We start from the raw sequence: 24,823 nt of genomic DNA, 5'->3' as shown, positions 1-24,823 counted from the left end.
CACCCAAACCATCTCCTACATTCCCCACTCACCAAAACCATCTCCAGCATTCCCCACTCACCCAAACCATCTCCTACATTCCCCACTCACCCAAACCATCTCCAACATTCCCCACTCACCCAAACCATCTCCAACATTCTCTACTCCCCCAAACCATCTCCAGCATTCTCTACTCCCCCAAACCATCTCCAACATTCCCCACTCCCACAAACCATCTCCAGCATTCTCCACTCCTCCAAACCATCTCCAACATTCCCCACTCACCCAAACCATCTCCAACATTCCCCACTCACCCAAACCATCTCCAACATTCCCCACTCACCCAAACCATCTCCAACATTCCCCACTCACCCAAACCATCTCCAACATTCCCCACTCACCCAAACCATCTCCAACATTCCCCACTCACCCAAACCATCTCCAACATTCCCCACTCACCCAAACCATCTCCAACATTCCCCACTCACCCAAACCATCTCCAACATTCCCCACTCACCCAAACCATCTCCAACATTCCCCACTCACCCAAACCATCTCCAACATTCCCCACTCACCCAAACCATCTCCAACATTCTCGACTCACCAAAACCATCTCCAGCATTCCCCACTCACCAAAACCATCTCCAACATTCCCTACTCCCCCAAACCATCTCCAGCATTCTCTACTCCCCAAAACCATCTCCAGCATTCTCAACTCCCACAACCCATCTCCAACATACTCCACTCACCCAAACCATCTCCAACATTCCCCACTCACCCAAACCATCTCCAACATTCCCCACTACCCCAAACCATCTCCAACATTCTCCACTCCCCCAAACCATCTCCAGCATTCCCCACTCCCCCAAACCATCTCCAGCATTCCCCACTCACCCAAACCATCTCCAGCATACCCCACTCACCCAAACCATCTCCAGCATACCCCACTCACCCAAACCATCTCCAGCATACCCTACTCACCCAAACCATCTCCAGCATACCCCACTCACCCAAACCATCTCCAGCATACCCTACTCACCCAAACCATCCATCTCCAGGATCTTCTCACCCCTCCCCCCCCACTCCACCCCCGGACCAAGCCATCTTCAGCATTCTCCCCCAATCCCCTCCCCCATGCCCCTAAGCCATCGACAGCACACATTTTTTTTCCATGCATCAACAAATATATCCCTTTTCTCCGTGTCATCTCATCTCTTAAACCAACTGTGAAAAGCTGGCTGTTCAGTTTTTGGTTCACTGGTTGGAAGTTGCATTGAGCTCATCACAGATCATCTTATCCATCAGATGACACAGATAAAAACTAGAAAGTTACTCGGTGGAACGCATACCTCCACCAGGCTAAACAGTTTATGTTTTGTATCGCTCCGATAGGACGGATCTGCATGCGGATCTTAATCAAGATCTAATCAGATTGTTCTCATCACCGACCCAACTCATCCACATAATTTTGCCATAACCCGCCACAATGTTTCGAGATATTATGCTACAGATGATGTTTGGCCCTCTCTCAATGGTGAAGAATCACTAAATATATATATATATATATATATATATATATATATATATATATATATATATATATATATATATATGTATTTTTTAATCCTTGGATCCGGATCTTCACCAAAATCGAATCAATTCTTCCTCGTCACACTCAACCTGTCCACCAAGTTTCGTCCAAATCAGTCAATAACTGTTTGAGATATCCTACACACAGTCACAGACAAGAGGACAGACAGGGTTGAAACCATAACCTCCATCCACCTTCAGTGGCAGAGATAATGAAGAGGGGGGGGGGGGTGGTTTGACCATTCTTTATTAATCATTTTCAAAACAGCACCGCGGGTATCTTTGACGGGTATCGTCCATGAGTGAAAACCCAGTGCAGAATCACAATCACAGGAATGCAACACCAATGGAAGTAATGATCAGCCTTCAGCTTCGCCATTTTCATTTTAATAAACCACACGGGGTTCAATCCCTCCCTATAAAATGTTTGCCTTGCTTCCCTCCTCTTAGCAGGAGTTCCTCTTACGGGACTTTCCTCTCCGCCCCTCCCTCCCTCCGGCTCGACCCCCCTTACCCTCTTCGGTTCTAACACCCCATTACCATCCTCCAGCTCAACCACCCCATTACCCTCCTCCGATTCAACCACCCCATTACCCTTCTCCAGCTCAACCACCCCAATACCATCCTCCGGCACCAACACCCCAATACCCTCCTCCGGCACCAACACCCCATTACCTTCCTCCGGCACCAACACCCCATTACCCTCCTCCGGCACCAACACCCCATTACCCTCCTCCGGCTCCACCGCCCCATTACCCTCCTCCGGCTCAACCACCCCATTATCCTCCTCCAGCTCAACCACCCCATCACCCTCCTCCGGCACCAACACCCCATTACCCTCCTCCGGCACCAACACCCCATTACCCTCCTCCGGCACAAACACCTCATTCCCCTCCTCCAGCACCAACACCCCATTACACTCCTTCGACACCAACACCCCATTACACTCCTCCAGCACCAACACCCCATTACCCTCTTCTGGCACCAACACCCCATTACCCTTCTCCAGCTCGACCACCCCATTATCCTCTCCGGCTCTCCCGCCACCATTACCCTCTCCGGCTGCACCAACCCATTACCCTCCTCCGGCTCTCCCACCACCATTACCCTCCTCCGGCTGCACCAACCCATTACCCTCCTCCGGCTCTCCCACCACCATTACCCTCCTCCGGCTCTCCCACCACCATTACCCTCCTCCGGCTCTCCCACCACCATTACCCTCCTCCGGCTGCACCAACCCATTCCCCTCCTCCCGCTCTCCCACCACCGGTGCCCTCCTCCGGCTCTCCCACCACCATTACCCTCCTCCGGCTCTCCCTCCACCATTACCCTCCTCCGGCTGCACCAACCCATTACCCTCCTCCGGCTCTCCCACCACCATTACCCTCCTCCGGCTGCACCAACCCATTCCCCTCTCCGGCACCCGTCTCCTCCTCCCTTCTTTCTCCGGCTCCCTTCCTCCCTTATCCGGCGCCCTATCCGTCTCTTTCTCCATTAGCAAGTCCTTAAAAGCCCTCAACTTTCCCAACCCCACCCCCGCCCCGCATCAAATTCTTCATTGAACTTTAATTCGTCGTTCTTCACTCGCACAGCATTTCCTTCTTCCCTTTTCCTCAGTGCCCTCCCATGGATTCCCTTCCCAAGATCCCACTGAGCGAGAAAGTCCGCTCTTCGGCATGGATCGTACTATTGGTGCCGCCTCGCACGGATCATGACGTTACGGGACCGATCGTGATCAATCTCCCTCCACGATCACCGCTTCGAGAAGAAAGAGCCCTTCTTCCTCCATCTCTTTCTGCATCTCCCCTTCATGCGCCCACAAGTCCACAACTCCTCCCCTCGATCTCCCCCAGCGAGGAAAGTAGTGCAGACCTGCAGGAAAACCTGGACTGGAACCCTCGAGTACACTGGGGCGGAGCCACACAAAGCAATATCCGGCCGGGTTTCCTATCTTGTTTAGTTTTAACTTGGTGGGGGTGGAATCTTGGGGGGGGGTGGTGGTAGGGTTAGTGGGCCTTTCTCGAATACGTACGGATGTAAAATGTAAATTAAAGAATCTCGGGATGGACCCACGCAATTTGTAACCATTTCCAGGATCATTAGCAAGGTTGTGGAACCCCTAATTATATTCCCAGCGAAATGGGATCCGACGAAAAGTGTCCGGTCGAGTGCGGAGCAGAAGGCACTGCACCGTGGGACGCGAGGTGTTTCGGAGGGACCTTTTTAGCTGGCCGCATCATCTGTAATCTCAGATGATTTTTTTTCTTTTCTTTTCTTTTTAAGGAATTTCTTTTAACAAAGGTTGGAGTTTGGTTCCGCCCGTTTAATGTCTCTTGAGGTCAACATAAGATTCCCGGTAAAGGTTAAGTTCATGGGTGGTCAGACTCATCAAAATGTATCTGAGTCTACAACCGCTCTGGCAGCCCCACATTTTAATAGAACGAGTGTGCAGATGAAGTCTCACCACCACTATCAATCAATACATTCCTGCAAGTGGTTAGAAAGAAAGAAAGAAAAAAAAATCCACGTTATAGGATTCTCAAAGCACAACGACGACGACGACACCAAGACGCCATAACCATGGGAAGAGGCGAATGAATGAATGACTAGAATGGCACTCGGTAGAGCGCATACCTCCAGCAGGCTGAACAATTTACATTTTGTATCCCACTGGTAGGCCAGATCTGCATCTGGACCTGAAACAAAATCGAATCGTCTTGTTCTTGGCACCTACACAACTCATCCACACAGTTTTGTCATAACTCGTCCATACCTTTTTGTGATATCGGGCGATATCTAGTTTTTGGTCCCATCTCTAAATGAAGAAGTGAATTAAAAAAAATTCTAGGATCCTGATCCAGATGTTCAACAAAGTCTCATCAATTCATCCTAGTTCACACAACCTAACCTGTCCACAACTTTTTGAGATATCCTGCTCACAAACAGGCAAACAGGGGTGAAATCATAACCTCGGTCCACCTTCGGTGGCATAAGTAATGAACAGGATTTGAAACTGGCTCCTCCAACATTTGTTTGGGACAAACAGACAGCAACAGAATGGATGTTTTCCAAGACTATGAAAGATACACTTCTCAATTGTATTCCAACCACAGCAATATGGAGTGTGTATGAGCCGACTGTATAGCCAGAGACTTTATTCAATCCATACACATGAAACTACATCAAAAAATAACAAGGAAAAGAGCAATCAGAGATTGCACACCCTCACCAAGACTCGTTTTGTGTGGCGTTTGTGTACTGGTGTGTTATGTAATTAATGAGACAACTAGAACTGCCACTTTAGAACTGCAGGCAGTGATGACCGGGTAGCAAGACGTCCCTGCTTTGATGCAACCCCACTTTGATCGGACACCTGACCCATGACATTTTTTTATTATTATTCATTATATAATTGAATTCAGAAGGCGATTAAAATAAATTCAAATCAAATCAAATGGAAGACCAAATAGGTACTGTCCTGCATTGGAGTCGTCAGAAGGAACACGAACAAGTAAAAAACAAAGATGACATTAGGAGGAACCAAGATAGGATTTGGGTTTCAGCTGCTACTCCTGTACCCTCAAACCAATCCAGGCACAGCCAAGTGAGTCTGATTCAAAACAAGGCCAAATGTGTCCAAGAACCATGTCATAAAGGTTTTGTCTTCACAACAACAACAAGAAGAAGAACACGAAGAACAACGCAGAGCTCTCTTAGAGCCAGCGTTCGCAATGCGATGCGGCTAAAGAAAAAAAACAAAAAAACAATAACAACAACTTCCGATATTTCGTCACGTGCCTTGATGGAGCCAATAGCGAGACCCGTCATGGAGGCTCCTCGTTCATGACGAGAAAATAGTGTATTTACGAAATTACAACACATTAAATGGAATAATCTTTAAATAGTAAGGTGAACTTTTCGAAACTTTAAAGCAAATGTCCGAATATATTTAAAAGTTCATGATAGACGCTCTCAAAAGGAACCCTCAATGCGAGGATGTGTACAGGTGTTTAGTATTGAAGGAGATCCGGATCCTGTATATAAAAGAGCCGAGTCCTAAAAGTTTTGTCTTCACCAGAAGAAGAAGAACAAGAACAAGAAGAACAAGCAGAAAAAGCAGAAAAAGAAGAACAACGTAGAGCTCTCTTAGAGCCAGCGTTCGCTACGTCAGACGCGGCTAAAAAAGAATAATAATAATAATAATAATAATAATAATAATAATAATTTTTAAAAAACGAAAAGAACCCATATGAAACAATTAAATGATTCTGGCTGCCGAACCATGTGTCCGACCGATCAAGTTGAAATTTAAAACATGTGTTCCCATCACTACTACATCATCAATGTGAAGTTTCACGTCAATTAACTAAGCGGTTCCAGAGAAAACATCCAATCAGGCTGCCAAACCATGTGACCGATGACATCATGGGTGTCAACCTTTTCTTGCTCATGGATAGGCGGTCATACGTGTAACATTTCACCTCGATCTGTTCAGCCACTTCAGAGAAAAAGATTTTTGAAGGTTAAAAAAAACAAAAAAACAATATGGCTGCCGAATCACATTACTGATGATGTCATCAATTTTTTTTTCTGTGGACTATTTTATCCCGAGATGACCCTCAAAAAATTTCATACTGATCAGATGTAGCATTATACCTATGCAATTATGACATCATAATGAAGGCACCTATGACGTCATAAAAAAGACATTCCCCATGAGGTGAACTTGCCGTTTGCCAAGTTTCAATTTTTTCCTTGGTGCGGTTTCAGAGATACAGAGGTCCAAAGTTTTTTGGTTTTACCAGCATGGCTGCCACACCACGTGATGTATGATGTCGTAATTATCATTAAAACATTCTACACGAGTAGTCGCTCCTATGGTGAAAATTTCGTCTCAATCCGACAAGCGGTTACAAAGAAAAACACGAAAGTTCTGTGCGGCCAAACAAACAAACAGACAGACAAACAAACGGATCCAAACACAATACCCTCTCCTCTGGCGAGGGTAACAAAACACAGGAGCTTGTGAAATTAAATAAGTACAATAGGTAGCAGCACTCCATGGAAGCATCTGCACCTTTCGATCTACCACAACCATATATTGTTCATTTAATCCACTTTGCAGTTCATTGTTTGTGGGTAAGACAAACACAATTGGGTATTTGTTTTCATGAAATTCAAACAGTTTTTGGTGAATGCACATCAGACTGGGATTTCATATTCTGGTATGATCCTGCTGGTCGAATCATCAGTGATGTGCGGCTGCTCCTGCACATTCGAGAAGGAATTTCTAATTTGTTCAGGGTTAATCGGGCTGGCGATAACTCGCCGACCTCACAAACTACACTGTGTGACACATCCACCAACTTATGCTAGCACACAGGAAACCCGGGTGGACGTCCTTCTGAAGGATGACTGACTGACTGACTGACTGACGCACGCACGCACGCACGCACGCACACACGCACGCACACACACACGACAGTTTATAGCTGGGTCAGGGTTCAAACCCAGGCTAGACAGCTTGGAGGCAAGTGTTCGCACCTCTTCGCTATCTTGCTCGGGCGCTAGGCCAAATTGTAGGTTTTGGATTTTTCAATTTTTAAAAATTATTTTACGCAATGAAGAGTCAAATAACAATTTATATATTTGTAAAAATTTTTAGCAGCGTCTCACATTGCGAACGCTGCTCATTGAGAGCTCGGCGTTGTTCTTCTTATTCTTCTTCTTTTTGTGAAGACAAAACCTTCATATTAGGACTCGGCTCCTTTATATACACGATCCGGATCTCCTTAAATACTAAGCACTTGTACACATCCTCGCATTAAGGGTGCCTTTTGAGAGCGTCTATCATGAACTTTTAAATATATTCGGACATTTGCTTTAAAGTTTCGAAAAGTTCACGTTACTATTTTAAGATTATTCCATTTAATGTGTTGTAATTTCGTAAATACATTATTTATTTCGTAAATACGTAAATACATTTATGACGGGTCTCGCTATTGGCCCAAATCAAGGCACGTGACGAAATATCAGAAGTTGTTGTTGTTGTTTTTTATTATTATTATTATTATTTTTATTTCAGCAGACAAAACCTTTAGGACGCTGCTCTTGGACACATTTATCCTTGTTTTTAAATGTACCTTCTGCATCTCTGCTACACTGAAGCCGGATAAAAGGAATTCCTGAATACACCAAAGCCAGAGTTGGGACAACAGACAGACTTGCACAGATAAAAATAAACAAATAACAACAACCACAGTGGAACAGAAACAGCACTTCAGGCCACGTGTGCACGGGAACAGCGGTAGTTTCAAATGAAACGGGGCAAGTACGGCAGAGAAAAGCCACCACAAAAACTTTAGCAAATTCCAACAAATGTGCACACAATGGGAGTGATGTATGCAGACACAGACAGAGGAGGAGAGAGACTAAATGAACAAACCATGGAACCCTTTACAGGTGCACAAAATTGCATAATTGCTCACACACTCAAAAAAAAACATATATATATATATATATATATATATATATATATATATATATATATATATATATATATATATATTAAAAAGAACTCGATGAATTCAGGGGAACTTGGGATTCGTCTTTGCTCGAAAGTGGCCCGAATCGCCGTGTTGTGACGGAGATGAAGAAGTGCAGAATGGGGAATGCTCGTGTCCAATTAAAACAAACACGTCGCACAGGAATCGAGCCAAAACACCTTGGGTACCGAAGCATTGGCTGCGCAACGAGTAATGAGAGAGGATAATTGAAGGTATACAGACAGTTTTCAGAGAGTGAAGAGTACAAGAGCTTTGAGTGACACTAAAAACAAAACAATAACGCCTGGGTTAGGGGAGTGGGGAGAAGAGAGCCTTTCATTTGTCTGTCCGTCCCCCAGAAACAATCGGCAGGTGCGGTCCAAGTTCGCCATTGGAGGGTTGCGTGGCTTTGCGACGGGCACCAAACCTCCACACTTGTTCTAATCGCTCGTCTCATGTTCTTCCCAAACTCAAAGTTACAGGCTAAAACCCTCATGCCAGTACTGCCAGCTCAAAACGTTTCGTGAACCACAGGCTTTACCAAACCAAGCGCGAAACATACGGAACGACGTTGCAGTTACCTTGCAATCCCATTATTGTTTCCTCAGAACTCTACTGCCAAATCAGTCCAGGTGAAGCGCAGCGACAGCCTTGGTGAGGCATACGCTGGGTTGTCCACTATTGCTTTCCCAGAAAAATAATCTTCTTCATAGACAGGGATTTTGAATTTCACCAGGAGAAAGACAATGGCCAAAGGTATGGAAATAGAACACCATCGTCCATGGGGTCTTTATCGCTTGCAAACAAGTGATGGAAAACGAAATAGCTGGCTTTACATCTCCTCCATTAGGATGGCACGCTCAATGATGCAACACCTGGGCGTGAAAACTTGAAAAGTGCTGAAATCAAACTTGAGTGGAAGTATATGTTCCTTTGTGAATTAATCAACACAAGATGAGACAACTCGGAGGTGAATAGACAACAAGCAATTATAACTTCTTCTTCCTCTCCTTCTTCTTCTTGTGCATGGCATCTTGGATGCCGAGTTGCTACCATTTTGTTGAGGAGCGACTGTGCCGCTGATGCTGTGCACCAAATACCACGACACGGGCTCATTTCGCCGATCTCGGAAGGATGACAAGCTGAGTCAACCCCACCTGGTGTCAATTCAGCGGCCAACGGGGCTCAAACTCAGGACCCTAAGATCCCAAGCCAGCCACCCTAACCACGAAGCCAACCCCAGGCTTGCAATTATACCTTATTGATGGGAACTCGGAGAGCAAGATTATACGCGAGTCCCTGTCTGCTTACGCACTCAAATTAATCGGTGCACACTTGCTTTGTAAAAATATTTAAATAACGTACCAACCGATGCATATTCACCATCACCCAGCAGACACCTGTTCAACACGGACACACAAGGATGTTGCATTTCGTCCCCACAAAACCGGATACCATCTCCACGAATGAGAGGGGAAAGATCTGGCTGCATCGTACCTTGTACGGGAGAGCCAGAGGTAGGCATGACGACACTGTACTTCCGAGACAGTCAAGTTGCGCTCTCGCCCCTCACTCTAGCATTATTTATTTACATCTTCAGTCATGACGAGTCCTACAAACAGCGACGTTAAAAAGCTCATTCTCAGCCCAGAACAATGTATGGAAGATGTCTGAGTGACCTCAAGTAAGTGAAACGACGAAGCCTGTGCAAACCTCATTGATAACAGGTAGGGAGGGATCCAAGCCAGTTAATTGAGGTTAAAGGTTGAACGCAGTTTTCATCAACTTCCCCGAAAAGCAACGGTGCATCAAAAAACAAAAAGCACATCCAATTTGTCCCCCCCCCCAATTTAGAGCCAGTTTAATTGAAACATAATATACAAGGGAATCCAAGGAAATCAACACAGGAGAAGGTCAATTGGCCCTCCATGCCTGTGCCATACCTGCACCTCTCTGACCACAACCTGATCAGCCATTCAACGAGCACACGAAGCTTCCATGACATTAACCCCACCCACACCATGCGCCCAATCAAACTCAACACCCACTCAAAGGTGAAAACGGGGCAGCACGGGGATGAAGGCAAGGGTGAAGAGGTACATCACATTGACAATCACATCTGGGGAATTATATCATTCCAGGGGTGGGGGTAAGTGGAAACGACAGTTAGGTGAGTGCTACATTCATACAAACAGCATGTTGACACTTGACAACATCAACAACTTGACATAATATTTCAAGATACCTTGACAACCCAACATCTCCAAGTTCAATTCCAGCCTATTGCCTGGTGTTGGCTTAATGGTTTGAGTGGCAGGCTTAGAATCCTAGGGTCCTGAGTTCAAATCCCGATATTTCCGTTGAGTTAATACCAGGTGGGGTTGACAGCCTGTCATCCTTCCGAGGTCGGCAAAGTGAGTACCAGTTTGCTGGGATTGATTGAGCCATTCGAGTATCTTGCATCAGAGTGGCGACCTGTCCAAGATCGTGCCAAATAGCCCAGGAGACTGCTTTGGCAGCTCCGACGCTCTGTACAGAGTATGGTCCGGATGGATGGATGGATGGATGGAAGGATTTCCGGCCTACCTTCGGTTTCTGTCCTTGCACTTGTACCATTCTATGTGAAATATCCCTGCATCACTAACCGTCTTAACGCTCCCATTTACCGTCAAACTATTCACCTTGCTCCGATCACTTGTATAACCTAGTAAAAATTAGTCAACTATTCACCTTGCTCCGATCACTTGTATAACAAAGTTAAAAAAAAAACATTTTTTTCAAATCTATGGTTGTTATCAATGCCCTATTAATGCTTTAGGAAATTAAAGATGCGACAAAAGGTTCTCGGTAAGTAAGTAAGTAAATAAATAAATACAGATCCTCCCATGTACCGGAAGGACACTTGTTTGGATAGAGAGGTGTCCGTAAAAGACATCACAAGGATTCCTGTATTTGTAATACTCTTACCAACACGACCTCAGACCCTCAACCCAAATCCTTGACTCCGTCCAAGATTAGTAAGTGAAAGGCGATGAAAAAGGCATGTTCTCATCAGACAACAACAGGTCATTCAACTCTTACGCACCACTTGCCTATCCACCAATAACTGTACAAGCTTAAAACCTTTCAGAATGTCCCAAGCATTGTACTGTAACGGAAGAACATCAACAAGAAAGAACAACCAAAAACAAAGCAGCAGGTGCTCACATATTCATTTGGGATTTCCTCAAGTCAAGCACTTCATCTCCAAGTGAAGGGTATTTATTTTAAAGCGAGCGAGCGAGCGGACAACAAAACAAAACAACAGCAACAGCAGAAGCAGCGTAAAACCTCATGGAGTGACGAGGCCTGCAATTGGCTGTGATGTCATAAATGGTCCTCATACGATTGGATGCCAGTCAATTCAATTCATTTGTTCGCCAGGTAGATTTTATACTCACATGGAAGTATTCTCAAGTTGTTGAGCACCTTGTAATTAGTCCAACAAATGGTAACAAGAAACAATTCTCCAGTTTGCAATAAAAACATCATCATCATCATAATGCAATTATCAAGGGCTCATGGAGGAGCTCACAAATACTATATCATCACAAGCAGGATGAGTACGTTAGGATACATCATTTGTACTTTACAGGAAGTAGAAGGACATTGTTACACAATGGACAAACTAGGATCTCGGCCTATAGTACCCGAGTTGGAGCCCAGACTCCATCGAGATGAGAGTAGTGTTTTTAAAGCTGGCCTTCTATCAACTCAAACCTAAGGAGGCTTCGATCGTGACACGATTCGGGAGTAAAACCTCCAGACGCAAGTCTCCAACCTCAAGACGCAAGTCCCTCTCCAAGCTTGAGACTCCCGTTAACTTTTCAGACATGTACCTGGAGACAAATAATGTGGCATTAAAGAAAATGAGGAAGATGACAGAGACAGAAATGAGATAACCTGTGAGGCTGGGTGACGTCATTACCAATTTGGTACACGAGAATGAAAAATTATACAACTTTGGATTCAGATTGAGACTCGAGTCTCTGGACTCAAACCTGCAGCACTCGACTCCTCAGCTGCTCGGATGAATGAGTTGGATGTTCAATCAAAACAAAATTGCGGTTCCAATTCCATATCTTGAAGATGTTACAAGAAGCAAACGTCATCAATGGGAGTCTGATCACTCTCCTCTACTCTACTCTACTCCACATTTCACATGCTGACATTTTGGCCTCTCTTTCAACGCAGACATGACTAGAGAGTTCATGGAACACCTTACCCCACGCAGTCTTTCGGAAAAGGACATGTGAAGAATGTTGCCAACTCTTGCTTTCCGTTTCCGAGCATGATCTACATTCCTTTTGTTCATGAACCTCGCATTACAGGTGTGATGGTAACCACACGAAGCCGATGGGTCAAAGGGAACAGTACAAAGCTGACAATGCTCTGCTGAAATGCGTTTTCCATCGCCATCGAGGTTTATCCATGCGTTTACACAATTTAAAACCTTCTACCAACTCCTCCAGGAGAAACATGACAATTTGGGAACAATCTTTCAGAAGAAGATGGACTAAACAAACAAGTGCTCGGTGCGACCACATTTGTCTGTAACTCTGCACAATCTCACACAGTTACCCTGCCCTCAGGGTATTAATATTTTGTCCAAGTCCTGTTAAACAGAAGGTTTTTGAAAGTCCCAAAAAGGCTATTTGTGTTCCACATTGTTCAAGTGTTTAATTAAATTGAAATAAAGTAACGATTCTAAAGGTCGTAGAAAAAACATTTGGAAGTTTACCGCCGTTGATGTAGCGTCTATTACAACGGTCACTTTATTTAACACGTTCCATTAGTTATTCGTTTACGACGTCCTTCAAAACAGTAAGTTCGCCGTTTGGAATGATTTTCAATTTTGTTTGACTGCAAGAAAAGAAGAGTAAAAACATCGACGCATGCGCAATCGGGACAAATTCATAGCCAAAGTACTGCAAAACTACAGGTTCGTTTTCAAATTTGTGTTCAAAATGTAACATTCCATTGAAATCAAGTTGTTCCTCAATCAGAAACTGATGTTTGTAGACAGACAGGCAGACAGAAGTGAAACAATTCATTAACCCCACCCTTCCCTTCACGTGCATGGGGTAATAATACTTTTGACCATAACTTCGTTTTCCTAATCAGTCATGAACAAAGTTTTGTGAATATTATATAACAAGAGAGAATCAATAAATTACAGCTCAACAAATAATTGTTTATACACCCGATATAACAAATACTGTCCCCCTGTCCCCCCCGCCGAACTTCCCAACTGCAGGGACCTCTTGGTTTATGCCATAGTTGCGTTCTTGAAGATAGTTGTGCAAATGAAAAACGTGGAAAATAAAACCAATTTCCCCATAAGAAATAATGCAATAGGTGGAGGTTCGGGGGGAGTGCTGCATCCTGTGCATCCTGAATTTGGGGGAGTGCCATGATCCTGGTGTTGGCTTCGTGGCTCGGGTGGTGGCTTGGGATCCTAGGGTCCTGAGTTCAATCCCCGTTGGCTGCTGAATTAACACCAGGGGGTTGACTCAGCCTGTCATCCCTCCGAGGTTGGTGAAATGAGTACCAGTGTAGCAGCCAAAAGGCTGCACACGAAGGAAAGGGGTATTGATGAATTTATTAAATCTGGTATTGGTGTGGCGCAGGCATGATGGGCCGAATGGCCTCCTTCTGCGCATAATTTCTTTGTGATTCCTTGTAATCCTCATTTTTATTGTCCTATTTTTACTATTGTCGTGCTTTATTTTATTTTAATTGTAATGTTTAAGATAATATTATATTACAAGGAAGAATCAATATATTACAGCTCAAAAAATAATTGTTTATACACCCGATATAATGCATACTGTCGACCCCCCCCCCCCACCAAATCATGCCTGGTGTTGGCTTAATGGTTAGGATAGCGGGCTTTGGATCCGAGGGTCCCGAGTTCAAATCCCGCGCAGCTGTTGAATTAATACCAGGTGGGGTTAACTCGTTCTGTCATCCTTCCGAGGTCGGTAAAATGAGTGCCAGCTTGCGGGTATACCGTGTCGGAGTGGCAACCCGTCTAGGATTGTGCCCAATAGCCAAGTAGACTGCTTAAGCAGCACCAACGCTCTGCACAGAGTATGGTCCCAATCTCCTCTTCTCCTTTAAGATATAAACAATGAAAAATTGTGAAACCACTACCATGTACTGTTGCATTTAATAAATTCTAACTAAAATAGTTAGAATTTATTGTTCTTAAAAAAAACAAACAAGAAAAATAGTTGTTGCGTTCCACATTTATCACTTTTATCTTTTCCGCACTATTTCTTATTGTTCGCAACATTGACTCACTAAGGCCCAGCACACGCCTCATATCAGATGCACGAACACCTCTTATCTTTCATACTGTCCTAAAACATCCATTTTTACTTCAATAGTGATGGCATTCCTCTGTCTTTTGCTCACACTACCAACCTCGCTACACCACGGACGCTTTCCTGTCATGATTGCAAAGGCTACACTTATTGTACAGCGGCACAATTCACGTGCAAAATGGTAAACACTTCACCAAACGCATGAAGCCAAGATGGAGGGTTTCTGGAAAAGAACAGAGAGAGGGGTAAACGAGGGTGAGGGAGGCAATCTATCTCACGGCATTTGCTGATACAACGAACACGTTTTCATGCTGTTCAGTGTGAAAATGAAATCGCAGCATCACTCACGCCATCGAATCGTGTAATTCCAAAGGCTCGTGAATTAAAAAGTGCTATAAATGACAGGCACGCAACTGTTCCAAAAACGCGCAAATGGAACACGCGAAAAAGGCGGGCTTACAGTCAAAACATGCGATAGGTGCACCATTACCTTGCTTTCAGCCATAGTTCCACAAAGTTGTGCACTTTTATGAAAAGTTGTTATATTTATTCCCCCCCCCCCCGCAACATCAATTTTCAACATTGCAAGCATTTTGACTTGCACGGCTATTCTTGCAATGACCATTATGACATACACCGATGGAAGCTGGTGGGATTGGACATCAAGAGAACAAGCAGCATCATTCCTCCATTCCGATTCCATGTATCTTTATGTTCCAAATGAAAGCAAAACATAGATCTCATGAGGTGTGCACATCAGAAACCTCAACATGTTATTTATCACACTGTGGTTGGCATGGGATGTGTGCTGCCTACTCCACTGCCATTGCCACACTACCAAAGCAAAACTTAAGCATGGATGCAAGGGCAAAATAGCACAGGTTAATCAAGCTCACATATTACCAAATATGACCTCAAGCATAATGCCAGCAATTCTCTATTGTCTTGTTAGGTATCATTTCCATCCGAGCAGACAACTCATTTTATCAAGGTGCCACATCAGAATCACATACACTGCATTGTTCATCGTGTCCAATTACATCCGCCAAGGTGAAGGTGAAGGAGGTTATGTTTTCATATTGGCTGCTCTTAGAGCACCGTTATTCTGGACATTTCCATCTGTCTGTCTGTCCGCGAAACTTTGGTCAAGCCAAGGGGCTAAACCACTCAACCGATTCCAATGAAATTTGGTAGGTAGGACCAATATTTCTGGGAATCGTGTGCTTTCGAATATGGGACCCCGGGCCCTAGCAACGGCATAGCAATGGCCCTTTAAAGTGGTCAAAAAATGGGAAATTTTTTTTTTTTTAAATCAAAAAAAATCGAAGCTTAGCATTCTGTGGGCAATCTATCTAGCTTCCTTTATGCCAATTTGCAGCCCTAACAAAAAATATTTGTAGGAGGAGATAGGTTTTGGGCGAGTACATGTCGAACATTTCAGAAACTGTTAATTGCGAATATTTCTAAGAGAAAGAGTGATTTTGATGAAACTTGGGCGAAATGTGTACAATGTGGCTAGCACATACACAAAAATGAATGGTTGCTATGCACACCTCCGTTGCTTAGCAACAGCTAAAATACTTTATCGTACATCGTACACTTATTGTGGACTGTACAAAAAAATCAATACCTCCGAAACTGGACCTCCGAGGGACCTGTTTTTTTGTGCCCAAGGAGAATGTCTTACAGCATCATACAAAAAAAATAAAATCTTTAGTGAATAGATAAATGGAATTACCAGGGCCGCCATTTGTTCGAGTCTCTTTGGAAACATGCCTGAAATTTCACAAGGCGGGTTTCTGGGCGCAAACTAAGAGGGCTGTGATAATCACATTCATTGTGCTAAATTGATTGATAGCAAGCATGTACATGAATATCGGCTAGTCGCGTCGGACAGCTTTCCATCTTGAGCGAGCAGCCACGTCGCCTACCGGCTTGTCTGTCTGTCTGTTACTTGCAAAATCGACGACTTTTCACGTATATTTGGTCAGTCGATTTTGTTATTCTGTCTGTCTGTTTATCGCCTACAGGTCACAATTTTAAACCGATCTTCACAAAACTTCACCACACGGTACAGTTTGTCATAAGGAAGAAGCCTATTCTTTTTGAGGTCAAACGGTCAACATAGGGCAGAGGTCAACAACTTCGGTGAGATTTCTAAAATCCTCAATTTTTATCCGATTGACTTGAAATTTGAAGAGGATCTATATTTCAAGTCACTGAATTCAAGCAGTGAATTATTTTTGTGGTCAACAAAGATCAAAAGGTCAACATAGACCAAATTTCTAAAATTGTTAATTCCCATCCAATTCAGTTGAAATTTGAAGAGGAGTTGCATATTTGGTCATTGAATTCAACCACCAATTATTCTTGAGGTCAAATTTATTTTATGGATGTTGCAAGCATCGTGCTCTGCACGATGTCATCTTCTTGTTTGTTTGGATATTTGTGTGCAAGATATCTCAAAAAGTAGTGGACGGATCCGGATAAAAATTTGTGGACAGGTTGGGTGTGTGACAAGAATGAAGTGATTCGATTTTGGTGAAGATCCGGATCCGGACGGATGGCGAATAAAAGGCAGATGGCGAAGCCGTTCTGTCTCTCTCTGACGCGCTGGATTTCCAACTCGCCTTCTCTTCCCATTTGCTGCGACTCCACCTCCACATCACCGACTCCACCCACCTGGTCCCGCCTACCACTCCGCCTATTCGCTCTCAACTCCGCCTTCTCCACCCAAGTCCCTCCTTTCACACCAAACGGTCGCGTCTTGTTCTCTGAACCGACGCTAGCTACACGAATTGCCACGAAGCAAGAAACGGCGTAGCAGCTGTCGGGGAGATATTGCCCAGTGGAGGATCCCCCCAAAACGTATTGGTGAAGTGATCGGGCAATCATGCGAGGTATTCAGAGACCGTTAGCCTCATCTCCTTTCCTCCTTTTTCTCTTCATCAACTCCTCTTAATCGAGGTGTGTGTGTGTGTGTGTGTGTGTGTGTGTGTGTGTGTGTGTGTGTGTGTGTGTGTGTGTGTGTGTGTGTGTGTGTGTGTGTGTGTGTGTGTGTGTGTGTGTGTGTGTGTGTGTGTGTGTGTGTGTTGTCCTGGCACCTGGCCTCGTAAGTTAAGATTGCAGAAGATTATAATTATTATTTCGGGTTACGTCCGCTCTGTGTCTGCTTTTGTAAGTTGCTCGTACATTGTCGCACATTGTCGCACATTGTCACACCTCACGCTTCTTTCTATCCCAGCATTATACACACCAATAAAATGATTCACTGTACCACATAACTTTCCTCGCTTGCTTGTAAATAAATTATTATTAGAAATGTTCCCAGCTCATTTTTGTCTGTTCTCTCATTGATCCAGCATGGTCCGAATCCGAGCTAAGCCGGGACTTTATTCCCAACAATCCGTTCCTTTTAGCCGGTACGTCCTTGGCAGTGTCGCTCGGCTGCATCCGATGCGGTAAAGTGATCCGGTTCGGACAAGGCGTACCAAGGGTGTGTTCCCCGGTAATGAAATCACGTCATAAATTAGGTAACCCGGTTAACCCATAGACGGGAGGACCAAGGTCACGCGGTTGAGTTATTGGCGTCCACGGTCGGTTAGCGACCCGCCACGTCACGGAATTATCCGTGTGCAACGGCCTACCATTCTAGAGAGTCTGGTGGGAGCCGAGACAGCTCCCCCCTCCACCCCCCCCCCAGCAGCCCTCTCACCCGACCCCCGGCCAGCAACAATATGTAGCAGCTCGAGTGTCATTCCACCTTATCTTGGCATTTTTCTAAAGCCACTTCAAATGGCAATAATAACCACAACAGCATAATAATCATATTAACATGACAGTACCACATTGCAAAATAATAATGGAGACAATAATAATAGTACAACAATTGGCATGAATAAAAAGAGCTCACCGCAACCACAGATACACTGCATTTCAAAATATTTTATGCAGTTGGAATAACGGTAACCCCTTAATCTCACCCGATATCGCCAGTCGTAAACACAAACTCAAGCAAAAATCTGATCCAGGGGTGTCCCATCACCAATCAGCTTGCTATTGCTTGCCAAGCCAGCCAACCCTTATCAAATGTTTCATTGGAGAGCTTGCTTGGGCGAACGTTCTACAAGCTGATTGGTAATGGGACACACCCCAGCGCATGTGTTCGACTGAACTTGGTTTGCATGCCCCAAATATCACCTCTGGATAAAGAAGCAAGGCTGGTGCAGAAGCAACAGTTACCACACCTCCTGCTGCCAACATATAGTCAGACTATGAACAAGAGGACACCTCCAGTGACAGTGATTTCGACTCGTCTAGTCTAAGGCTGCATAATACTTCTTTTCTAACAAGTTCCTATGTCAAAGGGCATGTCACACAAATTCACACTCTGTTAAATGAACTGTTCTTTACATCAAATTTTGACCCAATATTTTTTGAAACTAACTGTTCATCAAATAAAAATACTCAAGCTTTACAGTGACACTTGTTTTCATACTATTTTTATGATTTCATGACTACAATTATCTCATCAATAGCTGAAAGTTGTGTGGAGCTAACAACTGTGTTGGAAAACGCAATCAATGGGTTAATATGTGAAGGAATTTTTCTTCAGCAAGCATTAAGATTGTCCTTGTATTATATTTTGCTCCAAGTTAGTAGGTAGATGATTGAATAGCTGACGGGAGTGTTCTGTGATTTTGAGTTGCGAAGTTGTTGGGATGAAAAGCGCTGCAATTTGATCTGTAGGTGTCGTGAGAAATCGCAATTTAAATACTGATTTTTATGAACTTTGATTCAACAGCAAATAATATATGGTCAGGCCAACAAAAATGTTGGCTAGCCACAAAATAATAATAATAATAATAATAATAATAATAATAATAATGACAAGTCTGAAGACGACGATGGTTCATGAGCGGTTTTTGACGATGTAGATTGTTTCAGAAGTCAAGGATGAGACAATGTGATAATTTGTGACCAAGTTATAAAAATGATCAACATGATGTGGTACGAGTGACAGGTCATTAGCTGCAAAATGTCGAAAACCCGATTTCGTTCAACAACTTAAAAAATTTGACCTTTGCATAACCTTTAAAGGTTACAAAACAATGTTGTGGACATAAAAATAAGGAAACAGGATACATGCTATAGCTTATTGGAGTTAGTTCGTCGAAGAAGGTCGAAAACCCGGTTAGATTCCGACAACTTTGAAAATTTGACCTTTGCATTACCTTTAAAGGTCACAAAACAATGTTGTGGACATTAAAATAAGGAAACAGGATACGTGCTATAGCTTATTGGAGTTAGTTCGTCGAAGAAGGTCGAAAACCCGGTTCGATTCCCACAACTTTGAAAATTTGACCTTTGTGAACTTTAAAGGTCAAAGGTCAAGGATTATGACCTTTGGTGCAAAACTTCCTCTGGAACATTCCAGGAACAATATAACATCATATAGGCTATATGGCATTTCGCACTCCTCGGATTATCCATACTTTGATGAAATCAGCGTAAAAACAAACTTGAAGGGGGCGCCACGGGCAAGGTGTTCGAGATAGAGCAAAATGGTTTTAAGACTTTTAAAATGGTGGTGAATAACCTCAAGATTATGCATAAAAAATATTGTCACCCGCGCTCTCAAAGTTTGGGTGGTCGTATGATTTTTTTGTGTCAAAATTCGCAATTTTCTAAGTTCGTGACCTTGTGACCTTGACCTTGGGAGGAAAATGAAAAATTGAGCTCCGTGGGGCTATGCAGGTGCCATTGGGCTAACCAAATACAGAAACCCCTGCCAGATTCGACAAACCCCCTAGGAGAAGTTGCAAATTGAAGTCGGCTACCCCCTAAAAACACGTTTTTTGGGCGTGGCTCCGCCCATAATGGGCGCACCACACCCATTCTCAGGAAAACACAACTAGATCATGATATAAACCTCCCACCAAAATTTTATCAGTATCGGATCAAAACCCACGGAGCTATGCTCGGGACAGACAGACAGACAGACAGACAGACAGACAGACACACAACAATAACGAATATAGTGGTCACTTTTTTTTTTCATGAAAATATTTTTTCATGAACCAATTATTTTTTTCGTGAAAATATTTTTTCGTCAACCAATAATAAAGTGTGACCCCTGCTCAGTGTTATAAATGGTGGAATCAGCACACTAGTGGGGGTGATTTAACAAGCTCAGCGGGAGACCAAGCGTTCCCTTGTTACCCGTGCTCCCCTTGTTACCCATGCTCGTATTGTTCAAATTAAGGAAAATGCCACGTTTAACAATCTTAAGATTTAAAGTACACAAAGCTCATATTCATTTTGAGAAAGATGAGTTTCTCTTCCTTGTCAGATGAAAGACAGTTTCTTTTGTTTTCATATGCTGCACAAGCAGCACCGAATAATCTTTCCTCTGAGTTAGCATGATATATAATGGGTGTGTTAATGTGCCCCTTTCGCTGGGGGAGAGGAGGGCACAGAATACAGTCAGGCCACCTTTGAAATGTGAAAACACAAATTTATGAACTCAGGTACGCCTTGAACATATGATGTCAAGACATACTTGGCAAAGAAGGAGATATAGTAGGTTTTAACTTTTAACCTCAGCAGCGTCCGAGGGATCGTGTTTTTCTTTGTCCTCGTGGCTGTTTCGAAAGCAATTGCTTATTTTATATGAAAAATGAGTGCTTTAGAAAGCCTGTGCCGATTACCGATACCGGCTTGTGCTAATTACCAATGCGATATCGATATCACCCTGTGCCGATTTCCGATATCAATACTGTACATGTCGTCATCGCATGTGCCAATTATAACTCAACAGCATGCACGAGATCAGCAAGACCATACATCTATCTATAATCCCAGCAATCTGTGTGTGTGTGTGTCTGCGACCGCTGTTTATCGTCAACCAATGGTCCGATCAAATTGAAACTTGCCAGGTATATTGCTGGGGACCTGAGGATGTGCCTTTTCAAGGTTTGATATTAAACGGACAAGTGGTTCCCAAGTTATGGCTATTTATTTACCAAACCAATGACAGGACACGGTGCGATGACATCACAATTCTTCTGTTTTTTTTTGCACTCACGTACGGGCACGCACTAGTATTATTTAATGGGAAGCATGTGCACGCTGTGTGTATTTTACACACAACATGTTAACGTAAAATGCAGGTCAGCCTTACCAGCTGTCTCTGTTCTCACCTGTCAAAAAAAAAAAAAAAATATATATATATATTGATATCAATACACCGGTATGTACAAGTATGAGCCCACCGATATATCGATAATCGGGGGGGGGGGGGAGGGGAGAGGACAAAATACATCAGGGAAAAAAAATTGATACCGACGGAGCTGAATATATGATAAACAGAATCCTGAATGAAGAAAAATACTTTTGATTACTGTTAACACTGACAGTGAAGTCCAGATAACGATGACGATGACGGTGACAGAAATGGTGAGACGGATGAGGGGCTGTCCCACTCGTAATCAGGCACAAGCTCAGGATGAGGCAGGTCAGGTCGGGAGGGAGCATGTGCCAGAGCAGCACGTCGCTGCTTCCATGTTCTGCTAGTACTCCAGGGGCCAAAGTCTGGCCATCCCCCAGGCAGATGCCTGGTCCATCCCTATCTCCTCGAGATGCTGATCTCGCATGTGGTCGGCCCGTTAGCCTGCTCCACTCACGAGGCTCCCTTACTGAGAGAATCTGGTGAGCAGGATCAGCGTCAGAAATACGAGTCACATGACCGTACAGCCGCAGCTGACGCTCACGGACTATTCAGGTAACAAATCTCATCCGAGTCTCTCTCAGCAACCGCTCGTTGGACAAAAAAATCTGACCAGCGATAGCCAAGAATTCTCCGAAGAGACATGGTACCGAAGGAATTAAGTCTCCGTCTCAGATCCCTGGTCAGAGTCCAAGTCTTGCATCTGTTCAGCAAGACTGGAAGCACCAAGTACCTGAAGACTCAGACTTTCGTCCTCCTGCACAGGAACTGACACAGGTACTGACAGCGTAAAAACAAACTTAAAGGGGGCGCCACGGACAAGGTGTTCGAGATAGAGCAAAATGGTTTCAAGACTTTAGGTGGGGAATGACCTCAACATTATGCATAAAAAATATTGTCATCCTAGCTCTCAAAGTTTGGGCAGTCGTATGATTTTTTAATGTCAAAATTTGCAATTTTCTAAGTTCGTGACCTTGTGACCTTGACCTTGGGAGGAAAATGAAAAATCGAGCTCCGTGGGGTGTCATTGGGCTAACCAAATACAGAAACCCCTGCCAGATTCGACAAACCCCCTCGGAGAAGATGTAACTTGAAGTCGGCTACCCCCTAAAAAACACTTGTTTTTAGGGGGTAGCCTAAAATGATCCATTGAATCCGTGACCACACCCCATGATCCATTGAATCTGTGACTCCCCAGGCCCAACCCAGACATGTGTTGACCTCTGGCTCACAGCCAGCGAAAACATGAATATAACTGCCAAGGTCAATGAATCTCTCCGTGACCAAAACATCCTCACCACAAACAGGTACAAACAAGATAGCAGCATCCAAGATGTCATTAAAAGCCTGGAATCCCAGCGGCTCCAACTCCTCATTCAGCACCGCGAGCCCCTCAAAAGGATACGCAGTCTTCACAAAGATGACTGCATTGTCAGCGAAATCAAGATCAGACATCTTGATCTCTCCGACATCCTCCCTAGAATCCAGTCCATACAAGTGCTGAAAAGTGTGGTGGATAGTGCACCTCTCTGAAGAACTCCAGGAACAACTGGAAATAAGTCAGAGATGGTATCACCACATCTTTCAGCAATCCCAGTACCACAGTGTAGTTCCGACATCAGATTGATAAGTTTTAGTGGCACCTCACGAAGACAGAAAATCCTCGAGATGGCATCTCGATTAATTGAATCAAACGCTTTGCAGAGATCAACAGAAGCTGCAAGCAGCCCCTGCCGAAACTCTGATCTGCGTTTGTTGAGGACCCGAAGAGCAAGGATAGATTCAATCGTTGACCTCTTTGGTATAATATAAAGCCTGACTGCTCTTGGTGCTGGTTCTCAAGCAGATGTTGGTGAACCCCATCAATAATTATCCGAGCAAAGACCTTGCCTGGTACTGAGAGCAGCGTCACCACTCGGTAGTTGTTGCAGTCCTGCTGGTCACCCTTCCCTTTTCAGAGAGAGACAACAAGGTCCCTCTTACAGTCAGTTGGGATGATACCTTTGTTCCAAACAGAGCAAAGAACTGCATGCAACAACACGAGTACAGCATTTCCACCAGCCTTGAGAAGTTCAGCATGGATGCCACAAATCCCTGGAGCTTTACCAAATTTCAACTGGTTCACCGCAGCCTGTGTTTCCACAAACGAAGGTGGATCACAGTTGATTTGAGGGTCAGCAAAAGGAAGAGTAACACCCCTGACATCCAACTCAACAGCTGATGGGTCAGCCCAGTACAGCCGCTCAAAGTAACCGGCCCAGCAAGTCTTCACTTCGGACTCCTCTGTCAAGAGATGATCACCCTCCGCATAAACTGCAGTACACCAAGGGACGGGCTTGGAGGAACGCAATGCACAAATTCTCCTGTAAGCAGGATGGGGATCACTTGACAACAGATTATGCTCTACCCCCTCACAGATTTCTCGCACATAGGCCTCATTGTCCACCCTCAGCGCATGTACAGTTTTATGCCTCAACTCCCTGATCAGCTCAGTTCTGCCATGAAGCCTGGCATCCAGCGTCCCTTGAGAGACAAAATTCCTCTTCGCCCTTTGGTGAGTTCCAAGACATCCACCTGCAACATCAAGGATGGTAGTCTTGAAGGTACTCCATAGGTCTTCAGGATTCCCCAAAACACCCAGACTCCCCAAATCCTCACTCACCCTGTTTGCAAACTCCTCAAATCCCCCCTCATCCTTGAGCTTGCCAATATCCAGCCTAGGCTGGGATGGTACCATTCTGCAGGATTTAAGCTGCAACTTCAGAGTTGCTAAAATAAGCTTGTGGTCCAGCACTCCGGTCGATCCTGCAGTTCTGGATCATCCTTCAGCGACCATTAACGAGCACATAATCGATCTCCTTTGCCACATCACCAGCATTGGAATGCCAAGTCCAGTGGTGAGCCCATGAATCAGCCACCCAAAGTCCATGACTTCTTGCAAAGTCAAGGAATTTAGTGCTATTCTGGTTCCCAGTTACAGACTCATGGGGACCAACACATGTCTCATAACCATCCCTTGGCATAAAATAAGTCCTTCACAGTGAGATCACTTATCTCAGTCAGAACATACACAGAGACCAGGGAAACGACGGCCAAGGACTGACTCATCCTTC

The 24,823-nt window shown here is 44.3% G+C and overlaps 2 protein-coding genes across 19 annotated transcripts in view; both read right to left on the bottom strand.

Moving 5' to 3' along the window:
• Window positions 1-24,823, bottom strand: part of LOC147028199 (histone-lysine N-methyltransferase 2C-like) — a 275,536-nt gene that overhangs the window by 207,207 nt on the left and 43,506 nt on the right. The gene's annotated exons all lie outside the window — the stretch shown is intronic.
• Window positions 1-24,823, bottom strand: part of LOC147028200 (uncharacterized) — a 34,242-nt gene that overhangs the window by 3,436 nt on the left and 5,983 nt on the right. The window contains exons 2-3 of the mRNA XM_085880250.1: window positions 11,874-11,992; window positions 2,110-2,631 (exon numbers count right to left, since the gene is read on the bottom strand). Coding sequence (XP_085736376.1) covers window positions 2,110-2,631; window positions 11,874-11,992 — 641 coding nt within the window. The remainder of the gene's footprint in view (window positions 1-2,109; window positions 2,632-11,873; window positions 11,993-24,823) is intronic.

Source organism: Eptatretus burgeri, chromosome 4, assembly GCF_056783735.1.
Source record: "Eptatretus burgeri isolate ZD-2024b chromosome 4, Ebu_testis_v1, whole genome shotgun sequence".
NCBI lineage: Eukaryota > Metazoa > Chordata > Myxini > Myxiniformes > Myxinidae > Eptatretus > Eptatretus burgeri.
The sequence above is the reverse complement of the archived record's forward strand: the minus strand, read 5'-3'. Positions and strand labels throughout refer to the sequence as shown.